The sequence below is a fragment of the Anolis carolinensis genome, chromosome 5 (genome assembly GCF_035594765.1).
Source record: "Anolis carolinensis isolate JA03-04 chromosome 5, rAnoCar3.1.pri, whole genome shotgun sequence".
In the NCBI taxonomy this organism is placed as follows: Eukaryota; Metazoa; Chordata; class Lepidosauria; order Squamata; family Dactyloidae; genus Anolis; species Anolis carolinensis.
Genome location: NC_085845.1, coordinates 79,572,128 through 79,587,672, shown reverse-complemented (window position 1 = coordinate 79,587,672; position 15,545 = coordinate 79,572,128). Strand labels below are relative to the sequence as shown.

Here is a 15,545-nt window from a genome sequence, read left to right as displayed (position 1 = left end):
TGTAGTCGATATAGGGCCCTTCCAGACAGGCCCTATATTCCAGGATCTGATCCCAGGCTTTCTGCTTTAAACGTTGATAAATAATCTGAGATAAGCGGCTGAGGGGAAAAGGGAAGGGGCCTGAGGCTGTGAGGAATGGTGGGAGTTGAAGTCCAAAACCCCTGGAGGGCCCAAGTTTGGCCAGGCCTGCTTTAACCCATTCCTGGGAGAAGAGGTGCCCAGGCAGGCCCTGAGGGGAGGAGGAGGAGCCCTTGGCCTGTTTGCTTGGAGGATGGGGGGACCACAGGGAGCCGTGAGAGGGAGCAGGCACGCCGAGGAGCCACGTGAGAGAGGCCCCCGCTCGCCAGCCTGGGCTTGAGGCAGCCCCCTCTCTCTCTCTGTCTCTCTCCTCTTTGGAAGGAGCCATGGCCCGCCGCCGCCTGCTGCCTCTGCTGCTGGGCTGCTGCTGCTGCTGCTTGGCGTGGAGCGGGGCCCAGGAGGCGGCGGCGGCGGCCGGCGGAGGAGGAGGCGAGTACTGCCACGGCTGGGTGGGCGCCTCTGGCCGCGCCGCCGACGGCTTCCTCTGCCCCGAGCGCTTCGACGCCGCCGACGCCACGCTCTGCTGCGGCTCGTGCGCCTTGCGCTACTGCTGCGCCGCCGCCGAAGCCCGCCTCCAGCAGGACGCCTGCACCAACGACCCCCGCGCGCCCCTCAGGCCCCAGGAGCCCGCAGGAACCCGTGAGTGTCCGAGTTTCAGAACGGGAATGACTGCGTGGGGCTGGATGATCGCACTCTCATCCAGTCCCGCGCAGTCCTTCCTCATTCCCTAACAGAAGCTCTCTCTCTTTTCCTTCAGGTTCCTCCCGATGGCTAGAATTAACACCTTTAGAACCAGACTGTGCTTAAGCAAGGGAAAGCTGTGCTTCAGGGCGCGCGCCCTTCGGGAGTCGAGGCATTTGGAAGGCGTTTGCAAAACTTTGAAGGGCTTTGGCAAAACTTTGCTAAGGCCCCTTCCACCCAGCCGAATAAAATTCCATATTTTCTGCTTTGAACCGGAATATATGGCAGATAACCCAGTGCAAAGCAGATACTGTGGGATTTTCTGCCTTGATATTCTGGGTTATATGGCTGTGTGGAAGAGCCCTGGAATATATGACTCCTCACAGGCAGATCACCTGGGAGAAACATAATCTATATACAGTAGAATCTCACTTATCCGACATAAACGGGCTGGCAGAATGTTGGATAAGCGAATATGTTGGGTAATAAGGAGGCATTGAGGAAAAGCCTATTAATCATCAAATTAGGTTATGATTTTACAAATTAAGCACCAGAACATCAGATTATACAACAAATTTGACAGAAAAAGTAATTCAATATGCAGTAATGCTATGCAGTAATTACAGTAGAGTCTCATTTATCCAACATCCACTTATCCAACGTTCTGGATTATCCAACGCATTTTTGTAGTCAATGTTTTCAATACATCGTGATATTTTGGTGTTAAATTCGTAAATACAGTAATTACTATGTAGCATTACTGCCTATTTAACTACTTTTTCTGTCAAATTTGTTGTATAACATGATGTTTTGGTGCTTAATTTGTAAAATCATAACCCAATTTGATGTCTAATAGGCTTCTTCTTAATCTCTCCTTATTATCCAACATATTCGCTTATCCAGCGTTCTGCCGGCCCGTTTATGTTGGATAAGTGAGACTCTACTGTACTGTATTTACAAATTTAGCACCAAAATATCACGATGTATTGAAAACATTGACTCCAAAAATGCGTTGGATAATCCAGAACGTTGGATAAGCGAATGATGGATAAGTGAGACTCTACTGTACATATATACAGTAGAGTCTCACTTATCCAAGACTCACTTATCCAATGTTCTGGATTATCCAACGCATTTTTGGAGTCAATGTTTTCAATGCATTGTGATATTTTGGTGCTAAATTCGTAAATACAGAAATTACTACATAGCATTAATGTGTAATGAACTACTTTTTCTGTCAGATTTGTTGTATAACATGATGTTTTGGTGCGTAATTTGTAAAATCATAACCTATTTTGATGTTTAATAGGCTTTTTCTTAATCTCTCCTTATTATCCAACATATTCGCTTATCCAATGTTCTGCCGGCCCATTTATGTTGGATAAATGAGACTCTACTGAATATAATATAATTTACAATAATATATAATATAATATATTGTATATGCATATAATATTAATATCATTTTGTAATACAATATAATACTAATAATACAATATAATAATGTTAATTATATATTATATTATATGTAATATTAATAATAATATTACAATATATTGATATAGTACAATATAGTAATTTATTGCCAGTATTGTGCTATGCTAATAATATAATATTGCATGTAAATTTAATTTGTAAGCCGCTCTGAGTCCCCTTCTGGGTGAGAAGGGTGGGATATAAATGTATTAAAAAATAAATAAATAAATAATCTAGGATCAGATCCTGAGATAGAGGGACAGTATGGAAGGGCTGTCAGAGAACCCAGAGCAGATATTGTGGATTATCAGCTTTGACATTCCAGGTTACATGGCTGTGTGGAACGGGCCCATGACAATTTTTGTCTATCTATCTATCTATCTATCTATCTATCTATCTATCTATCTATCTATCTATCTATTATCTTTACGTCCAGGACTCAAGGTGGCTAACACTCTAGACTAGCAGACACGTTTAAAAAGGTGCAATGCAAAAGTTTAAAAGCAATTAAAATCAATTCAATGGTGCCAGTGTGGTAAAAAAAACAAAAAAAAACAGAATACTAAAATGGCATTTAAAAGTCATACTGCCACCTCACCCACAGCGCACCCTGAATTAAAAACTACAGCATTCCCCCCCCCCCCCCCCCGCACTAGATTAATACCTTCAATGCCTTTTAGGAGCTGAAAAAGCCATCAGAGCAGCAAACAAATATAATCGATAAGTTAATTGACCTTAAAATATCAGCCCAAAGAGCCAGGATTTAGCAAAGTCTTCCTTAGGCCCCTTCTACGCTGCCATATAAAATCCAGATTATCTGCTTTGAACTGTGGCCATGTAGACTCATACAATCCAGTTCAAAGCAGATAATGTGGATTATCTACTTTGATAATCTGGATTATATGGCAGTGTAGAAAGAAGACATTGCTCCTCATGTTGAGAGCTTATGTTTAGATGACGATCTGAAAGGAAACCCTGAAGCCCACCTTGAACTTTAGGGCAGTTTGCAGTTCATCAAGGAAGCAACTTGTCATTTGTGGCTTTGTGTGTGTGTGTTGTATATGTGATTTCTTTAACACATACACAAATACATCTTGCTATAATGAAGTCCTACGGCACATTTGTTGTTTCTTCTGCTGAACAATCAGAATTAATTACTGGGGAAGTGAGAGTATTCAGTTTGCATTATATGAATCATGAGTGGATGAGATTCCTGTTTTTGATCTCAATAGCAAATATATAAATGATAAATATCCAGAAGTTAGCCAGCAAACAAAAATGACTTCGGATCCAGAGCCTTCCCCAATTCTTCTAATATTTGATAGCTTTAGTATATTCAGGAATTGAAGTTTTGTCTCTTTTGTAGTAAGTTTATACTTTTTTGTGCAGTCTCTTATTTCAAGTTCCAGAATTATACGTTACACTAAAATAAAACATGCAGGTACACCTAGAAAAAAACAATACTGCTTAAATGCAATTGGTAATCACAACTAAAATAAGCTAATCGAATCAATGTAAACTTAGTAAGCTAGTTTCATTGATTTGGCAAGTCTACTCTGGTACCAAGAGATGAATTTAGGTTACTAGTTGCAACCTGATCGTTCCTTGCAAGGGTTTTTTGAGATTTTAATGCCTTCACACACAGCCCTTCTAGAATGTTGAAAGTGTTACAGACTTAAATAATTCCAGTATTGGGACAGACATTTTCACATTATCATGGCAGTGCGAACCTGTCAGGAAAATATCCCAGCATTTGTAGCACAATGCCTATGCTAGGACAAATTAAATAAAAATCCTCACCAGTAAGTTAACATTTACATTTTTCAGTCTCCCTGTGGGGGAAAAAAATAAAAAAAGTAAAGGCGGGTGGGGAAGAAAGGTTTCTTGCAAATTGTGTGGTGGATATAATATTAGGAAAGTAAGTCTAAAACGGAAGAGTCATAACTTTAAATGTGCCCACTAGAAGAAGATGACTGGAAATAGTTACTTTTCTAGAAGCAGAGCATATTCAATAAGTGAACATCCTTTGGATGGAAAACTGCGAATTTTAGCAGAAAGCAAGTTTTGCCTTTTTAAAAATTGCTTTTCAGTGAAATTTGGTCCAAAGGTAGGATGCAGATGGAATCAGAGATTAACAAATATTAAAAATACTTAACAACAATATAATGGGAGAAAGTAGAATCTTTCAAGCTCTTGTTCTGGTACTGAAATATCTCAGACTGAACATGTGTTTGGAGGTGCCAGGAGTCTGTGGCTGCCTTTTTGAACCACAGATTTCCACCTGTCACTAGTTGGTCAACTTTTGGGGTGAGAAAAAATTATATCTCTTTAGCTTGAGTTTGCTTTACCTTGATTTAGAAGTTGACTGGAAAAAGAGGGTTGAATCTGGTTGATTTAAGGATATGCACGCATGAAATTAGCAATATGACTTTGGCTAAAACATCAGTGAGTTCCTCAGTGAGTTAGATACAAGTTTGGTTTTGTGATTGTTATGAGATCATCTCAGTGAAGCACTTTTTGTTCTGAAGAATTTAAATAATTTAATTCTTCATCAACATACAAATGATTCATTCCCCCCTTCTTTTTGTCCAGAACCCATCTATGTACCATTTCTCATCGTTGGATCGATATTTATCGCTTTCATTTTTGTGGGCTCCTTCGTCGCTGTTTATTGCTGTACGTGTTTAAGGCCCAAGCAAACTTTGCAGCAGCCAATGCGATTCTCCCTTCGAAGCTACCAGATGGAGACTTTGCCCATGATCCTGACCTCAGGTAGCTTAAGGACTCCGTCGAGGCAGTGCAGTTCTGCAGCCAGCTCCAGTTGTGCTGCTGGCTCTGTCCACAGGTTTTCCTTGGCCAGGCCAGAGTCTGGGTGCCCTGCGACCTCTTCGCCTCCACCTTATACAGCTGGCTGTTTGCCGATGGGCCATTCTCTCAGCCTCTGTCAGCCTTCTGGATTTTTGGTGTCAGCACCGTATTTCTCGTATCCTCTTGACTCGGAGCCATCTCTGAATGGAAAGAGCATTCCGGATCTGAGCTAGAAAAGCGTTTTTGACGTAACACGTTTGCAAAGAAGCACAATGAACTTTACTTTATGGGTTTTCATTGTTGGACTTTCTGGTTATGGGATTGAAAACAACATGAATGTGTGAGTTGCCCTTTTTCAAAGTGCAAATTCTTGCAGGAAATGTTCTTTAAAAGCAGCATGGATCAGAAAACACCTATCTTCAGTTCACAACTGAATACACATTTCAAAACCATGCCAATTTAGAATACTGCTTTCAGTAAGGGTCACTTTATCACTGTGATGTTATGTTGCTTCCTAAACTCTTCAGTTTGTGTTTAAAACTATGCACCTAATAATGTGAACAAAAACCCTGCATATAAGAGTAGAATACTGCATTAAAGCTGTGATCCTGTACGCACTTAATTGAGAGTATAATTGAAGTGATTTTTAAAAATCTGTATTTTAATATAAATGCTCCTCTAATACACAGGATTGGCACGGCTTTTGGATTTTTCAAGTTCTGTAATAAAACGCTCCTTTAAATAATGTTGGAATTAAGAAAAATAACACAAAGTGCCATATATTAGAGGACCATGTTTACAGCAAGCACATGCTGTACTGTTAAATCTGCAGACTGTACTAACTACACAAAACTCACAAATTAGGATAGAAGTGCATGCTAACTTTAATGTGAATTTTAAAAGAAAACATTAATAAACTGATAGGGAAATGGGATTGAAAACCTGTACTTGAAAAAATGGAGATGTTTTGAAAAGAGAAACAGATTCGTTCGTCTTTACCTGCCCCATCTTGCTCAGATGGGGAGTTTTGGTATTGTGATTATTATGTGATCATCTTGCAACGATTCTAAAAGGGTTAAAAGTAAAGGATAATTGCATTCTAGTTCTTTTATTAGTTTGGAAAATGCAAATTAGTTTTGCTTCTGTCCAGATGGGTGACAGACAAATGTAACTGTAATCCCTTTTGACCAGACATACATAGGATTGCGCTGTTGGAAACTAAACAGGATACTTTTAAGTGTTGAGGAGCACTATTTCAATGGGAAATTTAAATACATGTTTAACTCTTTAATTTCAGGGATTGGATTAAAAATAGCTGGTTCGTGCTTAGTATTTGATTTTTTTTATAAAGCCAACTGTTTTGAAAACATTGGAGGCTTTTAGAAACATATTTAGTTTCATATATTCTAAAGGAAAAGTTTTGTAAGCAAGTGCTGAAAGTTTGAGACACTAAACTAACAAGTTATAAATTAAGAAGAGGTTAATGGCTAACAACTCCCAGACATTTTAAAGACACATAATACTGAAATATGGACACTTAAGCTACTATTCCATGGGCAATAACTTTAGAGTACGCCAAACTGAACTCAACAGGACTTTCATTTGAGTAGAGAAGTATGGAATGCTGTTGCAAGAATTCAGTCCGAAAACTTGCTGTGGTAGGAAAAAACCCAGATACAGTATAGGGAAGGTTGTCTTGAATGGGAGACAGTACAAAGATTCTGCCAGGACAATACTGCACACGCAAAGATTTCTAGCCTTATAAAAACGACTGCAACGTCAGTAATGTATTAGAAACACAGCAGGATATTTTACTAATAAGTAATTTTTCAGTAGCATTATGGACATGTTCTAACATGTAATATGCAGTATCTTTACTGAGTGTTAGAGTAAAACATTAAAAGTAGTAAAAAGTTTACAGATTTCTTAAGAATGTATTTATTGTGTTTGGTGACTTGGAAAACAGAAGTTGGGCAATGGTCTTAATTTTTATTTGTAAAATTAGCACTATGTGAAAATAACACATAAGCACTGTAATTTACAATGTGTTAACAACATTAACAATATTTAAGTCAAAGGTGTTCTAATAACTGGTCCATGATTGAAATTTTATTTCAGTTATTGCATACATTTATATTTTGACTGAGTAAAACTTAATTTACTCTTCTACTTTGTTTGATTTGAAGATTATAAAGTTGTTTGTAAGACCTGAATTTATTACATTGTGAAAAATTAAAATGGTCAGAAAGTAATTTTAAATATCTATGTGTATTACTTATCCCCAAAATTTAAACATCTTTGCAGAAGAAAGGTTCTGTTTAAATAAAGAACCACTTTTCTTCAAAATAAGTCTGCAATCTTTTCACTATTCTGCCTAGTAGGGCTTCTGAGTTTTCATGTATAGAATCAGGCTGCATATAAGACAATTTGATTAAATTTAAAAATGCAGCATGGAAGAGGGTGACTATGGCCATATTTCTGCATAGGTAACTTTTTTATTTGGATCTTGGCTACTGGAACTCAGCATTGAAGTTTTATTCTGTAAAAATACACTGAGAACTGCACTCAAAAGTTGTTTGGTATTTCAAGCATGAATTCTTAGGACAACTATGGATGTGATGCCATTTTTATCATTTGGCGTTTTTAGAAAATAGGTGGTATGGGACCTCTGGAGTGTCTTTGAGTGGAAGCTTTAATTCCCATAATAAATAGGTGCAGGAAACTAATGTTGATCAGGACATGCCATGGTTATAGATTGCATTTAACCTTAGGCTTAGCTCCCTGTTCCTAGTGCTGGCTGTGTTTAAATCTATGCAGAAGAAATTTATATGCAGAAAGATTCTCCCAGTTATTTCTTTTTGTAGCTCCTAATGCCTTTTCCCAAGAGCTGTTCTTAAGGATTAGGGCCTCTTCAAAATGGTGTCCAAGATGGTACGTGGTACTGCTTTTGGTGGTACCAGGGTGGTAACAATATAAGTTCAACATGTCCCTTCTTTACAGCCCCCAAGAAAATGATCTAGTAAAATTTTGACAGCCCCCCCCCAAATATTTTGCAGCAATAGTTTAATAGTGCCTTGAAAACAATAATTTGATGCATCAAATTTTAACTTAATTATCTGTAAATGGTATGGTAGTAGTAGCATCTAGGGTAGTTTTTATACAATACTACTACCACCCAATTTCCAATAAGCCTTTGATATACATATATGCCAATAAAGGCTTATTGGAAATTGGAAATTGGTGTGGTAGTAGTATTGTATAAAAGCTACCCTAGATGTTTTGATGGATTTGAATGTTAGCTGTGTACCATACTTTCAACCCTTGGTTCCACTCCTTCATTGTTCTTTCTCATCCTGGGGAAATTACTATATGAAGGCTGGCTGGTAAATGTGTGCAGGTGTGCTGGTTTCGGATTATCTGCATTGATTCATGCCTTTTATTGTATCTCTGGGGTGTGTGGTCTTCTCTTTCCTTGTTCCATCTCCTTGTGCCTTTTCATCTAGGGAATTATGGAGGCTGGCAGGTAAGTACACAAAATATTGCAAAGTGACTAAGTTGACTTGGCAGTTTTCATTCCCATTCTCAATTGACTCAAGAGCCATCTTTCTTCATTCACTCTATGTTCAGTCATTTGTGGTGCATCTTAATTTATGGGCAGAGGGTCTCTTATAGCAGTATAGCATTTGTTCTTATACTGTATATGGTCTATGTGTGTACACACACACACACACAGAATCATAAAGTTGGAAGAGACCATAAGGACTATCTATTATAGTCCAACCCCCTACCATGCAGGCACCCCTGACATATGGCCTTCCAGCCTTAAAAATCTAGAGAAGAGGCACCATATTACACTGTTGAACAGCTCTTGCCTAATGTTTAAGTGGAATCTTTTTTTCTGTACTGTAATTTGAATCCATTGCTCCGTGTCTTAGTCTTCAAAGCAACAGAAACCAAGCTTGTCCGCTCTTCAATGTGACATCCTTTCATATATAATATGAATATATATTAATAATTACAGTGTACTATATGTTAGAGAAAGAAGGGAGAACAGTATATATGATTTTAATTATACATAATTATAAAACGTATTTGCAAGCTGAAAAAAGGTCTGGGTTCTGTTTTTCAACGAATTCCACTTCTTGACAGTGCTCTTGTCCCTAGCCTGTCAAAAAAGCAGGGATGCCTGTACCATGTGGCCCCATAGAAGTTTGAGATCTCTGTTGCATGGCCTAACAGCTTGTGGAGTTAGGTTGGTGAGTACATGAAACACCCAATGTTCTTTACAGTTATACCCTTATCCAAGGAGATTTGGCTGGACTCATCTTTTTAAAGCTTCTGGCAAGCAGTGCTGTTCTGTATGGCATTCAGTGTTTGAAATTGCTGTTTAAGCTGTTTAAAAACTAGATTCTAGGATTGTTTTTAGACTGCTCCTAGGTGCTTTAAAATAATATTTTAAGTTATTTTAAAATGTTTTTAATCTTTGTACTGTTTTAATCGATCTTTATTTGTGTATCGCCTTGGATGCCCTTATGAGCCGAGAGGCGATACAGAAATACTTAGAATACATACATAATAAACTCTCACCAGCCTTGACCACTCTAGTCCATGGTGGAAGTTGTAGTTCAAGATGTGGAGAGCTCTGATTTTCTCTTCCCTGCTTTGGAAGAAATAATTATTTGTTAGTTAAACTGCAAGATAGCATTTTATACTTATTTTCGTGAGATACAGTGCTGCTCATCTCATGGGAAAAAATATTTCCTTCAGATTTTCATGTAAGAGCTGGTATATTTTTCTACATATTTATCAATTTGTATTTTTTTCAGTTAGAATGCCCTTGGGTGCATAAGAAAAAAGTGTAGATTTTTTCAAAAAGAAAATGCTAATTTCATAGGAATAAAATGCCACTTCTCATAATAGAACAGTAATTATAAAATATCAGATTTCAACCTATGATGTTTTTATCTGCATTATTTTAACTGAGTTCAAAATTAGAATAATGGGAAGTACTTCTAAGAAGAAGAGTTTGAAGTGTAGACAAAATGCCAGAGTTCATTATATTTAATGGCAAGGTTTTATTTTTTTTTAACAATTAGACAAAACATTTAAAATTTGCAGTTCAGAACATGCACATTCACAAAATGCCAATGACATGTAACACTGCATCAAACTGAATATATTACTAAAATTTAATAACTTTATAAAACAGTGCATTTAACATCCAATTAAAACTAAACCTGAGGAAAACTACCATAAACATTGAGTAAAAATCTTTCCATTCATGCAGCTTCACAATTTCCACAGCAGTTTCAGCAGTAATGGTTTAGTGGAGCTGGAAATCCTACTGTACTTTGAATGCAGTCTTAACTTTTATATAGTGCCTCTGCCTTTCATGGCAGCATGAATATCAAGTTGCAGTAGAAAAACAATATTAATGCATTATGGCTTCAATTGTTGAACAGGAAAAACACTGAAACATGATTTTACTTTTACACATTTGCGTCACAGTTTTGCAGATACAAAATATTGAATGAATGCAAAAGTAACTGTTGAAATAACCTATAAAACACAAGCTGCCCCCATAATTTGACATACTAAGCAATCCAGTCAACTCACTGAATCTTGAGCACATTTTGTAACATTATCAACATATATATGATTTTTGAAATTACACTTACTGTAATGCTAATAAAAAGAAATTGGTAACTCAGTTGTTCACTAACATTTAGTTTTGCTTACCAAATGCATACATTTTGATGCATGTTTCAGTTGAAGGAAAAGGAATAATGGGCTTTAGCACAAGCATGCATCAGTTCAGATTCACACTGTGATGTATTAACACATGCAGACAGGTTGATAAAACCTACCAAAACAACAACTGCTTTTGCATCATACGTAAATCAGTAGAAAAAAAGAGCTAATTGTGTGGTCCTATTCTTTAACAAGTAATGGAACAAATCATGAAATGATGAAAAAAGATGTCTTCCTGTGTGAAACTGTATTACATTTCTTTAAATATTTCCTCTATTTTATACAACTAGAAAGTTGTTCAACTATAAATTTGTCAAAAATTGTCTGCAAAAATAAATCTTAACACTATGAAAAACAAGTCCACTTATGGCTTCTCAAAGTATTTCCAATTAGCTGATATTCTGGTAAGGTACTACATTCTCACAAGTAATTCTAAAGAATAAAAGTGTAGACATTGTGTCAATTGAATGGCAACATTTTCATTCAACTTATGAAATATTTTTTTTACGGACAGTTTGAAATTGTTTCACACTACACTTATTACATACAAACTATACATCTTTCTTTATGTATTTACTTGAGAAATGTAAAAATTTTAAATGTCCAAACAAGTACATTATAGTTAATGATTATTAATTGGGTAAAATATTTTATTAAAATATATGCCTACCAATTGATTGATATATTAACATGTAATATATATGTGTGTGTGTGTGTGTGTTTGTTATAACATAATAAACCACTTATGAAATATATTTGTTTGCAAATAAATGTATTGTGTTTTTTCTGACTTTTGTTTGAATACATCTAGTGTACATGGACATATTTCTTAAGGAACTCGAAGTCTTAAGCTGAATTTTAATATCACTGCATTTCCTCATGCTGATTACTTAAGATAGAATTTTTTTGCAAATAATGTAAAAAATAAGATGTGTGAGACCTCATAATTATAAAAATATGTAACATTGTTGTCAATTCAAAATCTGCTGAATGAGGAAATCTGTTCAGAGCTGCCTACTTTAAGACAGCAAGGGGAAGTTAAAACAAATGTCTACTATATGCCGTTTTTCATAACTATAGCTACACCACTATAGTTAGTAGAAAAACTTTCATTTCCTGAACTCTGGTTAATGCAATATGCATGTCTTCACCTGGATCCATCAAGGGCGATCTGTGCGAGGAAACAGAATTTTTCTCTGTGTTGAAATGTTTCTGCATGCAGATCATTCTCCAAGGTTATTTCCATGCGAACAAGTGTTTCATGCTGCGGGAAAAGGAGTGCAGGTATGTATATACCTGCATCCAGTATTCAGAATATACATGATGCTCATCAACTCTCTGTCTTGGGTTTGGGAACTGAGTTGCGGACACTCTCTTTCCTCATTAGATGAGCATTTCTGTCAGAGGTCATAAGAGGATACATTAGGCTAGGAGTAAAGAGCAGGGAATGAGAACAAGCTCCTAGCTTATGCTGAATTAGTCTTTGATTTGACTAATTTGTTTTAAAATAAAACAGGCACTGTTTACAATTATATTATAATATGCTGAAATTTAATTGCTGATACGGGAAATGTTTTTATGTGAATGTGTTTTATTGACTAAATTAAAGTTTGGGAGGGGCATGCCTTTAGACATGGGGATTTGGCTCTCCTTGATGATTCATTCATTATGCAGGCCTGATGTAGCTCCCCTGAAGACTATTTCTTGCCACACAGTTAAAAACACGGCTGTTTTATCAATTTCCCTCAAATTATTATTGAAAAAACAATCTCATCGGCACTATGAATTAGTGCAAGTCTTTCAATATTCATAGTAGGTATAACTTAGTAAGAACCCACCACACACAAATGTTTATTTATTAAAATATTTATACTAGTGTCCAGACAGGTAGGGAAATAGTAGAGTACGCTCAAGTCAGAAGTGTAATCCATTATATATAGTATGTTTTTTTTCAAAAATAGTAAAATTAAAATGGCTTTTAAAACTCAAAGCAGAATAAAAAGTCATTTGCAATATTATATTGGATTCTGTCTGTCATCTTAATTTTACACATTGATAATATTAAAAGCAATTAAAGATTTCTGGTTGTGAGGAGGGATACCTTACGGGCTGGAATACGAAACTTTTTTTGTTACATTTACCTTCATTAGTAGCATACATAAGGAAATATATATTTAAGAAAAAGAACTCATTTGTCATAGTGTAATTTAAATCAGGTTATGAACTGCACACAGAATATATTTGACATAAAAATGTGATATGGTGCAAACTGAAATATAATGTAGTACCATGTTGATGACTGGTGTTCCTGTTGTTTTCAATTTCGAAAATCACCGGAATAATTATTCTGTGTAGCATTTACACTGTTGGCAAATTGTAAATAAACCCCAACAGTTCCAAATATATGTCATCCCTATTAAGGACAATCTGTGCACATGACCATGTTTTTGTGTGTAATATCTAATTCTAATTTCAGTCTTCAATATAGAACAAAATTATGATTGAAGGGGAACAAAACTCATAAGGGATGCATGCGCTCTGCTCTTGCACTATGTATGGACAACAATCAAAGCTTTCAACTTTGTAATCAGTGGCATTAGAAACGAAAGTGCTGTTCTGATTTTTGATCTGGCAGCAAGGGAACATCTTTACACACAGGTTTTTTATTTGCACAAGTGTTCCTGGATTAGGGTTCTTAGGCCTAAGGATATAAGGCAGTCCAGTATTTTTCTGTAAGTCAGTCAAGTCCCATACACATGCCCCTTACAATAGAAAATGGTTGCTGTGTCAAATTTACACATTTCTGTTAACTGAAGAGTAGAAGAAAACTATAATATAAGGCCAAAGTTGAAAGTGAGCACAAATGTGAAAAGAAATCCAACAGAAAGAAATCTGTATTAAGTTCACATTTTTGTGGAACTTTTCAAGTACAGAGTTTCAAGCATGCAATTCTGCTATCACACTTGACATTGCCATCACTACTCTTTAAAACATTATGTGGAAATTATTACTAAACAAGAAATGTGGAACATCTTTGGCAAACGTCTTAGACTAGTTAAACACAATTCCTTATAAATACCTTTTTTGAAATCTTAACTTATCATATGAATACATGTCTTTTAAAAATGGTTATTTAGCACTTGTTGAAATCAAAGGCTCATTACTTTTAAACAATTTGCTATTTGTAAACCTTGGCAAAGGCTGTGGCTGTCAATGTATGCTATGTTGTGCAATCTGATTCTTTATTATATTCCCAGTATACATAATAGGAACAATACTTGTTCAGCTTTGCTGTAAATAATCAGTCTGAAAAGACTAAAGCTAATTTTCAATGTCTGTTTACAAAATCCAAGTAACACTTGTTGAAAATTTAGAGATGGTGTATTACAGTATAGTTGCACAGTGCTTATGTCTACTCAATGCGTGAACTCAAACTTCAGGGAATAAGAGCAACAACATACATCTTCTTCTAATTTCTGTTACTGGACCTTGTTAGCAGACCCAGAAAATATATTAGTTTGCCTTACTATGGCAAATATTAGGGCTCTGTAACACAGTTCTTCACCATTCATCAGGTCTCTGCTTTGTAGTGTCATAGGCTCTTATGACTTCAGACTGTGAAACAATCCCATGTTCATCTTGAGAGAAAGCATAACCATCTGGAAAAATAAAGACAAATTACATGAGAAACTTGTACAATTCTATTTCTCAGTTTTTAAAAACTTTTAAAACAACTTCTCCACTTAAATAGTAAAATATTGAGAAATCTGTTGCTAAGTATAGGCAGTTGCCAAGTTACAGATATCCAACTTACATATGATTCATAGTTAAGAATGGGAGTGAGACAACAGGAAGGAAAGGAAATCTACTCCTAGGGAGGGAAATTCACTCTTATCATGGGAAAAAGGTGTCTTACTGAATCCTTGTTTCCACAACAAGCCAATTTTTTTTCAAAATCAAATTGTCACAAGGACAAAAAGTGAGGTGAATTCTTCTGAACGGGCAAAGACAGCAAAACAAATGTTACAGTGCTGTTAATCCTTCCCTATGGAATCCAAAACTATATATACATATACATATGTACATACATACATATAGGCTGGAGTTACACTTAAAATGTACCTGTTCTTATTTACATACACAATCAACTTAAGAACAAACCTACAGAACCTATCTTGTCTGTAACCTGAGTACTGCCTTTGCTTCTAATATATTATAAAACCAGGAACACAAGCAGAATAACTTCTCTTACTCAAATAAAAAATATTAGGCATTCAGACCATGCACACAAAGATGCATTTATTAATTCATTTATATTTTACTTGATTAATTTGTTGTATCTGATGTTATAACCTGAAATTTTGCTTACATACAAAATGTGGAAAACAAAGGATATAATATTACATTTATTCTTCTTCAGCTCAACTATTTGAAGGGATAAAAAATTCATGACATTTTTACCCATCTGAAACTTTTAGTTGGAGCAAGAGAAGTATTATTGTTATTATTTATTAATTTATATTCTGCTTTTCTCCCCCATTGGGGATTCAAAGCAGCTAACGACAGAGTTATGATCATACATCAGGCCTTTCCTACTCTCTCATCCCTACTGCAGCCCTCTGTGCATTGCAATTTGTTCTTGATAGTCAATGAGCTCTTTACTGGAGTGTAGAGAACTGAAATAGAGAACTGGGGCAATGGAGGCACCTTGTTAACAAAAGTATTCTTTGAACTGTTATATGTCTACAAAA

The 15,545-nt window shown here is 36.1% G+C and overlaps 2 protein-coding genes across 4 annotated transcripts in view; one reads left to right on the top strand and one right to left on the bottom strand.

Moving 5' to 3' along the window:
• The first annotated feature begins 281 nt into the window (after positions 1–281).
• shisa3 (shisa family member 3) lies at positions 282–11,549 on the top strand. The gene is made up of 2 exons (XM_003221550.4): positions 282–717; positions 4,828–11,549. The coding sequence occupies exons 1-2, from the start codon at positions 405–407 to the stop codon at positions 5,274–5,276; spliced, it is 762 nt and encodes a 253-aa protein (XP_003221598.2). The 5' UTR covers positions 282–404; the 3' UTR covers positions 5,277–11,549.
• Positions 10,099–15,545, bottom strand: part of atp8a1 (ATPase phospholipid transporting 8A1) — a 116,681-nt gene continuing 111,234 nt past the window's right edge. For all 3 annotated transcript variants that reach the window (XM_008111650.3, XM_062981640.1, XM_062981639.1), the window contains one exon: positions 10,099–14,453. In XM_008111650.3, coding sequence (XP_008109857.1) covers positions 14,356–14,453 — 98 coding nt within the window. In that variant the 3' untranslated portion in view covers positions 10,099–14,355. The remainder of the gene's footprint in view (positions 14,454–15,545) is intronic.